At 40.3% G+C, this 15,729-nt stretch overlaps 1 protein-coding gene across 1 annotated transcript in view; it reads right to left on the bottom strand.

The window, feature by feature from the left end:
* LOC115791443 (uncharacterized) overlaps positions 1-8,373 on the bottom strand; it is a 28,937-nt gene extending 20,564 nt beyond the window's left edge. Inside the window, exons 1-6 of the mRNA XM_030745526.1 lie at positions 8,149-8,373; positions 6,947-7,235; positions 6,173-6,201; positions 6,007-6,027; positions 3,930-4,014; positions 3,153-3,224 (exon numbers count right to left, since the gene is read on the bottom strand). Of these exons, the coding sequence (XP_030601386.1) occupies positions 3,153-3,224; positions 3,930-4,014; positions 6,007-6,027; positions 6,173-6,201; positions 6,947-7,235 (496 nt within the window). The 5' untranslated portion in view covers positions 8,149-8,373. The remainder of the gene's footprint in view (positions 1-3,152; positions 3,225-3,929; positions 4,015-6,006; positions 6,028-6,172; positions 6,202-6,946; positions 7,236-8,148) is intronic.
* Positions 8,374-15,729: the final 7,356 nt, after the last annotated feature.

Below are 15,729 nucleotides of genomic sequence, written 5' to 3' on the forward strand. Positions count from 1 at the left end.
GGCAAAAACGCAGGACTCCAGAGGTAACTTAAAAGGGCGTTTATTCCACCGGGGAAACACAAAAATACAAAAACCTTGGAAGGGAGGCACAGGGAGACGAAGGGCAGGCGCAGGGAACACAGGAACACAGGAACACACGGACACACAACGTCAACGACGCGACAAGGAACACATGGAAACTGAGGGCTTAAATACACACTCGGTAATCAGGGCAAGAGGAAACAGCAGGGAACAACAGGTGAGGCAAATGAAACTAATTACACAGGGGAAGCAAAGCTGAACACAAAGCACAGGAAAACCAGACTGTCAAAATAAACAGGAAGTGACAAACCAAGGAACATACTGACTAAACAACAGGCACAGACTCAGGACAGAGACGCAGACATATCACAACACTAGGAAACACAAGACATCAACCTACTGGGAGGACACACTCAGGAAATAAACTAACACAAAACGCTGGGCCAACGGCCCAGGACATGACAATATATATATATATATATATATATATATATATATATATATATATATATATATATATATATATATAGAGTAGAAAATGATTACAGTTAAACTCTGTTATCTTTATTGAAGGGAAATTTGCATTTTTGCTGAGACTGTACGCTAAGCGGAAGGAAGGTGGCCGAGGACTAGTGAGTGTCAGAACCACTGTCCTAGATGAAACAATGAAGATCAATGAATACATCAGGAAGATGGCCTCAAAGGATCATGTGCTTAGTGAGTACCTCAGGCAGCAGAAACCTGAGAAAGAAGAGGACGAAGAACAGGAACCATCATGGAAGGACAGGTCTCTGCACGGCATGTACCACTGGCAGATAGAAGAAGTGGCTGACATAGAGAAATCCTACTAATGGCTGGAAAAGGCTGGACTGACAGACAGCACAGAGGCACTAATCATGGCAGCACAAGAGCAAGCTCTAAGTACAAGATCAGCAGAGACTGGGATGTACCACACCAGGTAAGACCCCAGGTGCAGGCTGTGCAGAGATGCTCCTGAGACAATCCAGCACATAACAGCAGGGTGCAAGATGCTAGCACGCAGGGCATACATGGAACACCATAACCAAGTGGCTGGCATAGTATATAGGAACATCAGTGCTGAGTATGACCTGGAAGTCCCGAGGTCAAAATGGGACACGCCCCCAAGAATCGTTGAGAGCAACAGAGTTAAGATCCTGTGGGACTTCCAGATACAGACAGACAAACTTGTGGTGGCTAACCAACCGGACATCGTAGTGGTGGACAAACAAAGGAAGAAGGTTGTGGTGATAGACGTTGCAATACCAAGTGACGGGAACATCAAGAAGAAGGAACACAAGAAGCTTGAGGGCTCAAGGGCTCAGAGAGGAGCTGGAGAGGATGTGGAAGATGAAGGTAACAGTGGTCCCCGTGGTAATCGGAACACTCGGGGCAGTGACCCCCAAACTGGGACAGTAGATTCCTGGAACAACATCCAAGATCTCTGTCCAGAAGAGCGCAATACTGGTAACAGCTAAGATACTGCGCAGGACCCTCAAGCTCCCAGGCCTCGAGGACCCGAGCTTGGAGGGCAAAATAGACCGCCCATAGGGGCGAGCTGGGATTTTATATATATATATATATATATATATATATATATATGTATATGTATGTGTGTGTGTATATATACAGTAATCCCTCACTTATCGCTGGTGCTACGGTCCAGGACCACCCGCGATAAGTGAAAAGTAGGGATGCTATATTTATTTTAATACTTATACATTATTTTAGTATTTATACACTATTTTAAGTTTTTATAAACCCTCCCCACACACTTATACACCAAATCTATACATTACTGTACAAAACGTACTACGCATGTGAAGAATGAGTACCGCAAAAACCCGCGAAACAGCGAAAATACAGCAATAAATATTTTACACTAATATTGATTGAAAACCCACGAAACAGCGAGTCCATTAAAAGTGAACCGCGAAGTAGTGAGGGATTACAGTATATATGTATATATATATGTATGTGTGTATATATACAGTATATATACATATATATATATATATATATATATATATATATATATATATATATATATATATATATATATATATATATATATATATATATATATATATATATATATATATATATGTGTGTGTGTGTGTGTGTATGTATACATATATATATATGTGTGTATATATATATATATATATATATATATATATATATATATACTGTATATATACACACATACATATATATATATACATATATATGTATGTGTGTATATGGAGATTAGGGAGTGTACTGCAACTGCGAAAAAAGAAAAGAGTGTTAGTGCTAAGGCACTAACATATATATATATATATGTGTGTGTGTGTGTGTGTGTGTATGTATGTATGTATGTATACATATATATATATATATATATATATATATATATATATATATATATATATATATATATATATATATACTGTATATATATATATATATATATATATATATATATATATATATATATATATATATATACTGTATATATGCACACATATATATATATATATATACTGTATATATACAGTATATATTAACTTTCACCCCGGCCTTAGCACTAACACTCTTTTCTTTTTTCGCAGTTGCAGTACACTCCCTAATCTCCATATACACACATACATATATATGTATATATATATGTATGTGTGTATATATACAGTATATATATATATATATATACTGTATATATACACACATATATATATATATATACTGTATATATACAGTATATATTAACTTTCACCCCGGCCTTAGCACTAACACTCTTTTCTTTTTTCGCAGTTGCAGTACACTCCCTAATCTCCATCCAGTCTACTCCACAGGCTTCTTTGTTGTTTCATGGTTGTCCAATTATTCAAAATAAATTGTATGGACTTGTTAACAGTCATTTCAGTCTGCTTTTGGGTCCGTTTTGAACCTTATCATGACAGTATCAGCACAGAAAATAGTGTTTAAGTAAATGCTGAAATCTGTTGATTGGAAGTGTTTGCCATGAAGAGGAGCTGTGAGCTATTTCATTATAAAAACACCCTCCAGTCACTTCCTGATGCTGAGATGAAAAGAGATGCTTTTGATGCTTTTTGATGATTTCCACACAGTACCTTTGGACTGCAGCTTCAGCTGGTCGATCTCAGTCTTCTGTCTCGCCACTTCTTTCAGGTTTGCTGCCTGCTCTGCAAGAAATGAAAAATAAACCTTTTATTTCCCTGCATCATCAATTTCTCTGAAGACCAATATTTTTGCAAAAAAATATTCAATTTCATTGGCGCCAGTTTGGCTCAGTGGATGAGCAGGCGCCCACATATGCCACATGATAGTGCAGACAGGGCAGGTTTGTGTCCCGACTTGTCGCCGTTTACTTAATGTCTTCCCCCATTTCTCTCCTCCTGATTTTCCATCTCTCTACACTGCAAACTGTAGCCGTAAAAGTCCAAAAAAAACCAAAAAATTCAGTTTCACAAGAAATCCCGTGGGTGGAGGAGCAGCACGGTGGCATGGGGGTTAGCACTGTTGCCTCACAGGTAGAAGGTCTGGGTTTGATTCCACCTCAGCCCGGGCCTTTCTGTGTGGAGTTTGCATGTTCTCCCCCTGTCTGTGTGGGTTTCCTCCCACAGTCCAAAGACATGCAGTTACTGGGGTTAGGTTAACTGGTGATTCTAGATTGCCCATAGATGTGAATGTGAGTGTGAATGGTTGTCTGTCTCTCTGTGTTAGCCCTATGACAGGCTGGCAACCTGTAAGGGGTGTACCCCGCCTCTCGCCCTATGACAGCTGGGATAGCTCCAGCCCATGGAGTGGCATTGATACATCTGTAGCACAACAGTGGGTCACATAAAGGTTTCCTGTTTCTTCTCTCACTACCTGACGTAATACTGTACCTTGATTCTCTTTTTCCAGGTTTGCAATCTTCACTTTCTGTTCAGCCAATGAGGCAGTCAGCTCTCTCAGCACAGCATGGATGTCCTGTAAACAGGGTTGTTGGTTTGAAATCTGCTGCTCAAGAGCTTCATAGTCCACCTCTGTCTGATTTATGGGAACAGAGCAGACCAGAAGCAACAGCGAGAAAAACACGATGATCTCCATCCTGTCAGTGAAAACTCAACAGTATCTGTGTCCTCTGCACACCTGAGTGAGTTTTATATGCAAGGTGAAAGGAGAGGTAACTGTATCACTGGTCTCAGTAACACTATGTCTATAACTGAGAGCAAAAGTAATTTTAGTAAATTAATGACCAATATAATCTTTATGACTTTAAAATAAGCTAAAAGGAGAACAAAAAGTAACTATCAGTAATTGTCTGGCAGTAAAACAGGTCAACACATAAGAGAATTCCATCTTATAAGAAACATTTGTCATGATCCTGGGTCGGTGGCCCAGTGTTTTGTGCTCTTTTGGTTATGTTTTATCTCTGATTATGTTTATTTGGTTTCTTTCATGTGGGTCTTCAGTTGGTTATGGCTTTGAGTTTAGTCGGGGTTTTGTATCCTTTTCTTGTCTTTCCACGTCTCGGTGTTCAGTGTTTATTAGTTACTGGCCTCTTGTCTGTGTTATTAGCACATGTTGTACTTAGTCTGCATTTGTGCCTTTGTTTACTTCCTGTTTTAGTTTGATAGTCTAGTGCTCCCTGTGTGTCATGTCTAGTTTCGCTTCCCCTGTTTAATTTGTTAGATTCTGTTCACCTGTGCCCTGTGTTCCCAGCTGTTTCTTGTCTCCCAACATCACCTCCTGTGTGTATTTAAGCCCCTGTGTTGCTCTGTTCCTTGTCGCGTCATCAGTTATTCGTTGGTTTTTTCCTGCTGTGTGCTTTATGCCATGTCCATGTTTATGCCATGTTCAAGTTTTCACCACGTTCATGTTTATGTTGCGTTCCAGTATTTTGGATTAAAGATTTAAGTTATGGTTATACTCCTCATCTGAGTCCTGCATTGGGGTCCTCTACCACGCTGGCCACAGCCAAAACCTGACAACATTGTTAATTTGAAAAGAAGTTACCAAACACAAACTAGCAAAATTAAACTTTGCCCTTCTTGTTACATTAAATGTCATCCTGGTGAAGCAGGTCATACTTTTTCAAATTGGAATGACCAAGACCTGACAGTGTACAGAGGGCAACACCTTTAAGTTGTTTAAAAAACTGAAAATGAATTTAATTTGGAAAGCAGAGACTTGTATAGGTATTTTCAAGTCAGACATTTTCTATAACGGAAATAAGAAAGTGTATTCCCTCTGAAAGTATTGATCTTATTAGTTACAGACGCTTATAAACATCATCCTGTTAAATCTGTGTCTAAACTGTAAAGAGGGCAGCGAAACAAAATGGAAATAAAACTGAAGTTGTGTGCACAAATCTTAGAAACATGATGTCAAACCAGATACTTATTCTGGATGGATTTTGGAGTGATTTGTGACCAGGTTATGTCCTTTAATGCACATATTAAACAAATATATAGGACTGCTTTTTTGCATTTATGCCCCTCCCTAAGCCTGGTTCTGCTGGAGGTTTCTTCCTGTTAAAAAAGGAGTTTTTCCTTCCCACTGTCACCAAGTGCTGCTCATAGGGGGTCGTTTTGACTGTTGGGTTTTCTCTGTATTATTGTAGGATCTTTACCTACAATATAAAGTGCCTTGAGGCGACTTTTTGTTGTGATTTGGCATGTTGGAGATTTTTTATCACTTTTATACTGATATATACTGGCACTATTTTTATATCATTTAATAAAAAAGTATAGTAGTCACACACACTGAGTTAACGAGGACTGCATGTTTTTAGATTACTGGGGTGTGGGAAAGGCCTGTTACATCTGGTGCTCATATGCTTATATGGCCTTGGTGAGACGCGGGTCTTATCAGCTTCAAATGACTTTTGTAACCCCATGATTGTAATTCAGTAAAGTCTTATGACAGGTATGTTCCAAATATGGAGTTCCTTAGGCTTCCCTTGTGTAATCCACTCACCCATAAGTGGCTTTCTCTCTCCTGAAAAACAAACAGTTGGAAACAGTCAGTTACTCATAATGGAAGTGTGTGAAAACCTGAGACTCGTTTATGTGTGGTTCCAGGGGGTGTTTTGATAAATGTGAAGTATTTCATTAACCTAACAGACATATTTCATAACTGCTACCTGTTGAGGCTCAGAGCTCCTCGGTTCATCTATAAAGAAGAAACAAACAAGTCAGTGAGTGTTCACAATGTTCCTTTCTACAGACTCCGTTTCTCATTTTATCCATCTCTCAGTCTCTCATGAACAAGATAGCGAGGTCAGCAACTTGTCCCTGATCCAGAGTGGGCACTCCACACTTCCTGGCTGAGGACCATGGCCTCAGACTTTGAGGTGCTAATTTTCACACCCACATAGGCTGGATACCCTCAACTGTCATTTGGCACCAAATGAAACATATACAGTCAGGACCTGTTCACTGGCCCAAAGATAAGCTCAACTATATCTAGCACTAGCTCAGACTAAAGAGGTTATCTTCAGTGTCCCAACCGCCAGCCTCTAAAGCCAGGGATTGTTTCCCCAGGCCCTCTACCCTTGGCTGCCACCCGACAAACACTGCACCCAGCCCCTTTGGTGCCTCCCACAGGTGGCGGGCCGCGTCTCCTCTTCATGCTGCGCCAGGCCACCATGCGCTCTACCTCGAGCATCCTCCTCAGGCTCACTCCAGGGTGGGGCTACAGTAAATCTATCCTGGGCAGGGTAAACTGTTCTCTTGAGCTTTCTCTCAGGTTTAACACCTGTGCTAAATCAAATGTCCAGGTCACTGTGGTGACCCCTTATAAATAAGAGAACAGCTAAAAGAAGTTTTATTTATTTTCTTATCACTTGCATTGATCATTAAGGTTACTGATCACAGACCATCTGCAGAAGTCTGGCATAAACAACACATGAACTCACCTGTATTCTCCAGTTTGGCCACAAAGGGGTGCAGCAGGTTCTGGACTTCATCATCCTTCCTCGGTATCTGATCCATTGCATCTTTGATTTTCTGGATAGATTCATTCACTCCATAATACTTAATGATATTTTTGGGCAGCTCTGATTTCCTTGTTGGAAATCTATTCGGGAAATCTCCTTTGGAGATTTCCCGAATAAAATCCAAGAACTTATTGTATTCTTTGTGTTCCAGCAGTGCGAGGATGTCAGTCAGAGCTTTTATCCACTCTTCGACTGAAATCGCTGACATCTGAGACACAGAAATAAAAATGCATTTCTGTTACTTCAGTGCATTTATCCGATAGCAATGACTACACTTTATTTTAGTTTCCACATTAAAAAATAATAAGATGAGCCCACTCTATGCACAGGTGTCTCCTCACTGTGTCTCACGTGCTTCTGAGTTATTTTTATTTCTCCTTTAAATTTCATTAGAATAATTATTAACGTAACCCAAAATGTCATAAAAATATGAGACTGAAGAAAAGTTGAAAAACATGAGACGGCCATGCCAATCACAAAGTCAAATATCAAATGTGCAGGTTCAAAATGTGGAGTCCAAAGCCAGCAGGTGATGTTACAGCAGCTACGCCCATCACTGTGGAGAAGAGTGAGGCTCTAACACACAAAGAGCTGAAGTGAAACTGAGAGTCAAAAACCCTGAAAAAACCCTGTTCATGCTGAATATGTTTTATCCTTTTTCCTTCTCTGTCCAGTTCCAGAGTCCATTTGTCAAACAGACTCACAGCTCGTTCACAGCAATGTGCAGCTGGGATTTTTAGAGGACTGCAGGAACTGTTTGCAATGCTTAAAATATTTTCTTTGCTAAAGTCAATGTATTTTCAAAATGACATATTTTGCTGTATTTTTAGGTTGGCAGGCACTCGTTCCATAATATCGAGAATAAAGGAGCCACAAAATTCAGGTTGAGGCCCGCTTGACCGCAGCTTCACAGATGAGAGCTTGAGAGTAACTCTCGGGGTGTCTAAACCTTTTTTGACTATTATCCTGATGAATAGTGTTTTAATTAATTGTGTAGTAATTAATACTAAAATATTTGCTGGAAAATCATTGTTATAATTTAAGAATTGAACAGTTCTTATATATATATATATATATATATATATATATATATATATATAATCATATATTATAATACTTACGTTTACTTCTTTTTGACTTCGATCCCTGTTGGTATGTTTTAAATGTTCCCAACAAGTCCCAGAGCTTCTGTATATTATAATAATAATAAGCTGTGTCCTCACAGATAGGCAGCTCTATCCTGGAACAGTCGCAATATCAGCCGTCTGCTTTGAAATGAATCACTTCTAGTGTGGGTGTAACTGGCAGATGCCTTGTTAATGTCCCACAGCCTTCTTGCAACCAGACTGTTTCTCTTCTTTACTTCTAACACCCAGCACGTTGCTGTCACTGCCAACGGCTTTTTCACCACCCAGCCTTCCAGCTGATCTGAAAGGGAGGATAACGGCATGTAACAACAGAGACTGCAGTGATGTGTAACCACATGTATGTTATCCAACAGGTGAGACAGCCACATATATCCTGTATACCTGAGTATCAGTATAAGGACAGCAAAGCTCACCTGGACATGATGAAGCCAGAGGTGGCAAAAGTACTGACATTCTGTACTTAAGTAGAAGCACAAGTACTGTTGTTCTTAACTACTCTGGTAAAAGTTCAAGTACTGGTTCAACTTATTTACTCAAATAAAAGTAAAAAAGTACAGGCTCTGAAATGGACTCAATGTAAAAAAGTAAAAGTAGTACATTTCTACCTGCTATTTTTGTGTAAAGCTAACTCAACCTCATTATATATTATTGTAATAATATAAAATATTACATGAGAATAGAAACATTATTCCAATCTAAATTTTAATCCTAATGAATGCACTCAGCTTGAATCTGTTCTGTAGGACACAAACTGTTAAAGGGAATTTAAACACAGCTCTGTTCTCTGTGTCCTCCATAGTAGAGGGTGACTGTGCCTCCACCTAAACACCAACATGAGGATACTCAGGGGTTCCAGTGGGATTCAGAAGGTGGAGGAACCCTAAGATCAGCTGTAGTGGTTCTGCATGGGGAGAAGAATCACAGCTTTGTATTGTGAGTATCTGGTGTTTCTAATATTTGTGGGGCAATAACTTCAATTTTATCTGAATTGAAGCAGGAAATTAGAGGTCATCCAGGCCTTTATGTCTTTAAGACATTCCTGCAGTTTGTGTGTGATCTGGCTTCATGGACATATAAAGCTGGGTATCATCTGCATAACAATGAAAATGTATCTAGCTTTATGGAGAGCTTTTTTTTTTTTAGAGCAACAAACTCTTTTTCCAGGCTAAATGAAGATCTTCTAAAATAGTGAGATGCCATTTCCTCTCCAGCTTAAGGGTTATGTGCATTAAGCTGTACATTTGTGAGTTTCTGTTTCAGAGGAGCCACAGTATCCAGAGTTGTATACAGTGTGGATGTAAAACTATTGATGAGATAATCTAGTTTTAAGTTATCTCAATGACCATTGTGGGTTTTTTTTCTTTCTTTAATGAAAGGGTACCAACAATTTTGTCCACGTCTGAAACTGGCCACAAACTCCAGTCTCCAAACTCCATCGGCAGTAATGACACCCGATTACGCCAGTCGGAGGTCACTAATATTAATATTGTGTAACTTTGCAAACACAATGTCGGACTCTGTAGTTTTCTCTGGGCCCCTCCCCAATCAGACCAGGAGCGACATGTTTAGCCGCATGTTCTTGAATCGCTGGCTGTCTGAGTGGTGTCCAAAAAACAACGTGGGCTTCATAGATAATTGGCAAAATTTGTGGGGAAAACCTGGTCTTGTTGGGAGAGACGGCATCCATCCCACTTTGGATGGAACAGCTCTCATTTCTAGAAATCTGACCCATCCCCATAGAGATGGTGTCTGCTCCCAGACCACCAAAAAACAAACCAAAACCCAGAAAAAAATATTTTAACCATAAAAATTCGCAAAGAAAAAAACAGCTGCACCAAGAGTTTTTTCAGTCACACTCTGGATCTCATCTCGACGTGTGGCAACTTGTTGGCATAACTTTCATTACTGACAGTCTTTTCACAGGTGAAGCAATTAAAACTATCTGGCAGACACATCAATCTCCACTGTTTTCACATTGAAGCGATTCAACAAATCACTTCACATAGTGACACTGAACTGGTTCTTTGTGTTCTCCAACTGCCAAATCCTTTTTAAGAAGAGGGGATATTTATGGGAAATCATAACACACATAACACACCTGTGTGTGTGTGTGTGTGTGTGTGTGTGTGTGTGTGTGTGTGTGTGTGTGTGTGTGTGTGTGTGTGTGTGTGTGCGCGTATGTTTATAATACCTTGTGGGGACAATTTTCCTGACATATACTACGTTGTGGGGACCAATTGCTCCTTGTGGGGACTGGAACCTTGTCCCCACAAGGGGAAACCCTGTTTTTGGGTCAGGGGTCAGAGTTAGGGCTAAGGTATGAATTGAGTTTAGGTTAGGGTTAGGGTTAGGTATGTGATGGTTAGGGTTAGGAAAAGGGTAAAGGTAAGGTTTAGGCTGTAGAAATGAATGGAAGTCAATGGAAATTCCCCACAAAGATAGCAAAACACACTTGTGTGTGTGTGTGTGTGTGTGTGTGTGTGTGTGTGTGTGTGTGTGTGTGTGTGTGTGTGTGTGTGTGTGTGTGTGTGTGTGTGTGTGTGTGTGTGTGTGTGACTGAATAATTTCTCTCTCACTGAGAGAACTGATTTCCATAACATTTGATAAACATATTCTTCAGTGAGCATACAGGAAACCTCACAGTCTGAAACTACTTCTTCCTGTGTATTTATACTCTGAAAATGCAAAAAATGCAAACACAGCCTTGTAATCCTGTCATTGAAGAGAACTGATAAAAAATTGTGGGGTTAATATGAATTCTTATTGTATTTGTTTGGCTTCCCTGATTTTTTTAAAACCTTTTTTCTATTAATTTCACATATATCTCTATGAGAAGAGCTCATTTCTTGTGTAAATGAACACTTCTGAATGTGTATGTGTACACAGGTATGGAGGAGTGATGTGATGGTGCAACTTTTATTTTTTGAAATCTGGTCAGATTTATTCAACCACCCAAAATGTGACTGACCAGGAAGGAGAGCTGCAGTCATATTGGGCTTTCGTGGTATTGTGTTTGTGTCTATTTGTGTAGGTATTTGACTACAAAGAGTGAAGGATTGTGGGACAGTGACTAGCTCGAGGTAGATGACACTATACGTAGGTTGAATGCTGACTCTATTGCTGCTAACAAGTTGTTATAAATGCTTATCAGGTTAATATTAATAATTCCACTGCTTTTATTTAGTCAGTACTGAGCCTAATTATTTATATAATAACCCACTGGGCAATTTTAACTAAGATAGGACAGTGATAACACCAACCTAGACAGCAGTTCTCTTACTTTCTTCCACCTGTTAGGTAAGTTGATGAATATGAACCTGCTTCCTGTACCTGAATTCAGTTCAGTTCAGTTTTATTTATATAGCACCAAATCACAACAGAAACAAAGTACAAATACTTCATTACTGTACTAGTTTACTGTACCTTACTTGAGTATTTATTTTTCTGACACCTTTTACTCCCTACATTTTTACACAAATATCTGTACTTTCTATTCGTTAGATTTTCAAAGCAGGTTTGTTACTTTAGATTTAATGCATTTGAGAGAAGTTTTCTTTTCCAGTCACTGTGCCTTCAAACATCAAACCAATCTGAGCCTAAACACAAAATAATAACAGATAAGAGACAATCGTGTATCCATAAAAAGACATGAAAGAGGCAAAACCATATAATTTAAGCATCATTTATAGCGCTGTACTCAGGGGCTAACAGTGGGCCACTCCCAATGCAGCTGTACTTTAACTTTGTGTGCAATAAATATGTGCTCTCTATTCCTGAACAACACACCAGTCGCAGCAATGTTTCCATGTCCATACAGGTGCCACTCAAAGTGGTAGACTCCTCACAGTGGGGCAGTGAAGATCCCTGTGGGACATTTGGTTTTGTCATGTTAAATCAGCTGTTGGAACATCTGGAACATCAGGCTGACATTCAGAGCTGTTACCTGTTTGTGGGTTGTAGGCATTTCCAGTGTTTGTGAGAACACGTCTGAAGATCAGAGTAGTCTCTGTGTTAGAGGGTCCAGTTTCTCCATAGCCCTGATCAAACTGAGAGGCTGAGAACGCCACCTGTTTGACTGAGACACAGAAATGTCATGACAAAAACATGAATCTCCAATGAAAGAAATGATTGACAGCTGAAATCATTTCATTGTGACAGATAGAAGAGATCAAACTCTGTGACCAGAAACTGAAATTGGATTGAATCTATTTTTGAGGATCCAAACTCGTTTCAGTTGCATCTTTCTTTGTGCTTCAGCCAAACATGAACTCAGTTTAACGTGAGTGTAATTCAGTAAATTAGATCCAGTCATGGACTTAATGTGTGTTTGAAGCTCAAAGAGTGCTTTCACTTTAATGACCTGCACAGAGCAGGGATACACCTGTAAACAACACCTGTGTGGTAGGCAAGAATGCAGGACTGAACTTATAAAAGTGGTTTATTAGAGGAGATGATGAGAAATATTGAATATAAATAAAGTGGGCTGGACAGGTGCCAGAGCCAAACATAAGCTGTGGAGCAGGGTGACACACAGGCAGGGTAACACTGACAATGACACGATGAGGGATCAGGTTCAGCCTCAGATCCCTAAGGATCTGCATCTCACAGCACCTCACCTGGACAACCAACTGCTCCAGGCTCACCAGCGCCTGTTCTTCCTGAGGACTCTGAGGAATAACCAGCTCTCTTCAGCCATCCTGGTGAACTTCCATCGAGAGCACCCAAACCAACTGTGTTACAGTCTCTAAGATCAGAAAGTCTTGCAGAAGGTGGTGAAAACAGCTGAGGGCATCACCGGAGCCTCGCTTCCCACCATCAGTGACATCCACAGGAAGTGTTGCTTCAGTAAAGCAGCTAACATCACAGAAGATTCCTCCCATCCACCAAATGAGCTGTTCTCCTTTTTTTTAATCACAGCTCAAGCACTTCTGGTTAATCTGCATTTTGTTGCATTGTACTTGTGACATGTGCAATGACAATAAATTAAATCTAATCTAATATTTTATGACTAAGTTTGGACTGGCTGTAGTTTCAATCACATTTGGTAAATAAATGATTTTTGGGTATTTTCACATTTTTAGTTGATGGTGACAGAAACACCACATGCTGCATTATAAAGATCCTGTTCTGGAAACATTATTGACACTGAGCCAATTCAAACATATCTGAGATATTACTGCTTCTACTAATATTCAAATATCCCCATCATGTAACATCATGTAATCCACATACTGTGGCACCAGGAGGTCAGTTAGTTTGAACTTTGCCCTCAGAGATCATGTGGAAGAAATAAAAACATTGTTGGTACTAAAGTTGCTCCTGTGAACGAACTAAAGGGATTCAAACGCAGTAGCGCCACCTCGTGGGCAGATTTGTCTGCAGCACAAAAACAGCTTCAGATGTTGACAGAAACGAGTGTTTGAGCAGCGTTGGATCTGCAAACACTTTAACTGTAACACACTCCAGTCAGCTCGTGATGCTGAGCTGATCACAGCAGGGTTTAGTTTCAGTGTTTAACGTTAAGACATTCAAAAATAAACTCTAACCTGGGAAATTTAATTTTGCATTTTAGATCAAACCAACATGAACGTGATCATGTGATCAAAAATCAAATTTCCACACAATACCTTTTAGCTGCTGCTTCAGCTGCTCGATCTCAGTCTCCAGCTTTGCTTCCTGCTCTGAGAAAAATACAAAGAAAACAAACTCACTGCCAGCACTCAGTGATTCACGTTTTTCTCTGTCAAAGCAGCAGGTAAGAAAGTAACTCTGACTTCTGTTCAGGCTACACTGAGCGGTGCTCTCCTCCACGTCCCCTCATCCTCCACCTCACACACCACAGAGCCACAGGAGCTCCTACAGCTGCTGGTGGTGAATGATTGAAGAAGCAGACTTTGACTGCATCACTGAACAAACTGATTTTCTCATTTCAAACCTGTGCAGTTAAACTCTGTGACTTTATCCACAGTCTTTGAACTCTGCCCCTCCACTCTGCGTTTCCCTCTCTGCTTCACTCAGGCATGGCCCATAGACTGTATGTAAAAGATGGAGGTAACCATGCCACTATACCTCCCTTGGTTGAGCAGATGACCCATATAGATGGGTACTTACACTATACTGCTAAAATAATTCACTCACCCATCCAAATCATTGAATTCAGGTGTTTCAGTTATTTCCATGGCCACAGGTGTATAACACCAAGCACCTAGGCATGCAGAGATGCAGATGCAGTCATTCCTCACTAATGAATATTCCACAGTCAGCTGTTAGTGGGATTATAACAAAATGGAAGAGACTGGGAATGATAGCAAGTCAGCCATGAAGTGGTAGGCCACATAAAATCGCAGAGTGGGGTCAGAGGATACTGAGGTGCACAGTTAACACCAACTTTCTGCAGAGTCAGTCACTACAGACCTAAAACCTTCATGTGGCCTTCAGATCAGCTCAAGAACAGTGTGCAGAGCAGCAGCCCCTTAGTTCCAGTGAAAGGAACTCTTAATGCTTCTGCATACCAACACATTCGGGACAGTTTGATGCTCCCAACTTTGTGGGAACAGTTTGGGGATGGCCCCTTCCTGTTCCAACATGCCTGGACACCAGTGCACAAAGCAGCTCCATAAAGACATGGATGAGCCAGTTTCGTGTGGAAGAACTTGACTGGAGACTGTGAGCCAGGCCTTCTCTCCAACATCAGTGTCTGACTTCATAAGTGCACCTCTGGAAGAATGGTCAGAAATTCCCATAAACACTCCTAAACCTGTGGAAAGCCTTCCCAGAAGAGTTGAAGCTGTTATAGCTGCAAAGGGTGGGCCCACATCATGTTAAACCCTCTGGATTAAGAATGGATGTTACTCAGGTTCATGTGTGTGACGGCAGAGGAGTGAATCGTGTTGGCAGTGTTGTGTATGTAACAACTTTGTACTCAGTTGAGCACCCAAAGCACTTTCTACTACAAGTCTCATTCACCCAATCACACACATTCATAAACAGTGTTTTTTATCTGAGTGCTTTGTCTGACACTCTCTGATGGAGGCGTCTTCTCCAAGGATGCTTCAGGATGTGGAGAGCACTCCACCTGAGCTCCAGCCACCCCACATGCTGACAGTTCAGGTCATTTCCTCTTACTCTCTCTCTGCTTTACAACACATTAAAACATTGTTGGTGGTCAAATTTCCTCTTTGAATGAACTAAAGATGTTCAAACACAGTAGCGCCACCTTGTGGACAGATTTCCATCACTGATGTGTGTTTGTCCACCAAATTTTGAGTAAAATATTTTCAGCTGTCCAGTGAGTAAACAGAGTTTATGAGCTTATAGCTCCGGGTAGAGAGATACTACAAACACAAATACAGACTCTGAATGATGTTAGAATTGTTGGATCAGCACAGAAAATAGTGTTTAAGTAAATGTTGAAATCTTTTGATTGGACATGCTTGCCATGAAGAGGAGCTGTGAGCTGTTTCACTATAAAAACACACTCCAGTCACTTCCTGATGCTGAGATGAAAAGAGATGTTTTTGGCTCCAATATGATATTAAGATGTTTTTTAAAATG

The sequence above is a fragment of the Archocentrus centrarchus genome, chromosome 14 (genome assembly GCF_007364275.1).
Source record: "Archocentrus centrarchus isolate MPI-CPG fArcCen1 chromosome 14, fArcCen1, whole genome shotgun sequence".
Taxonomy (NCBI): Eukaryota; Metazoa; Chordata; class Actinopteri; order Cichliformes; family Cichlidae; genus Archocentrus; species Archocentrus centrarchus.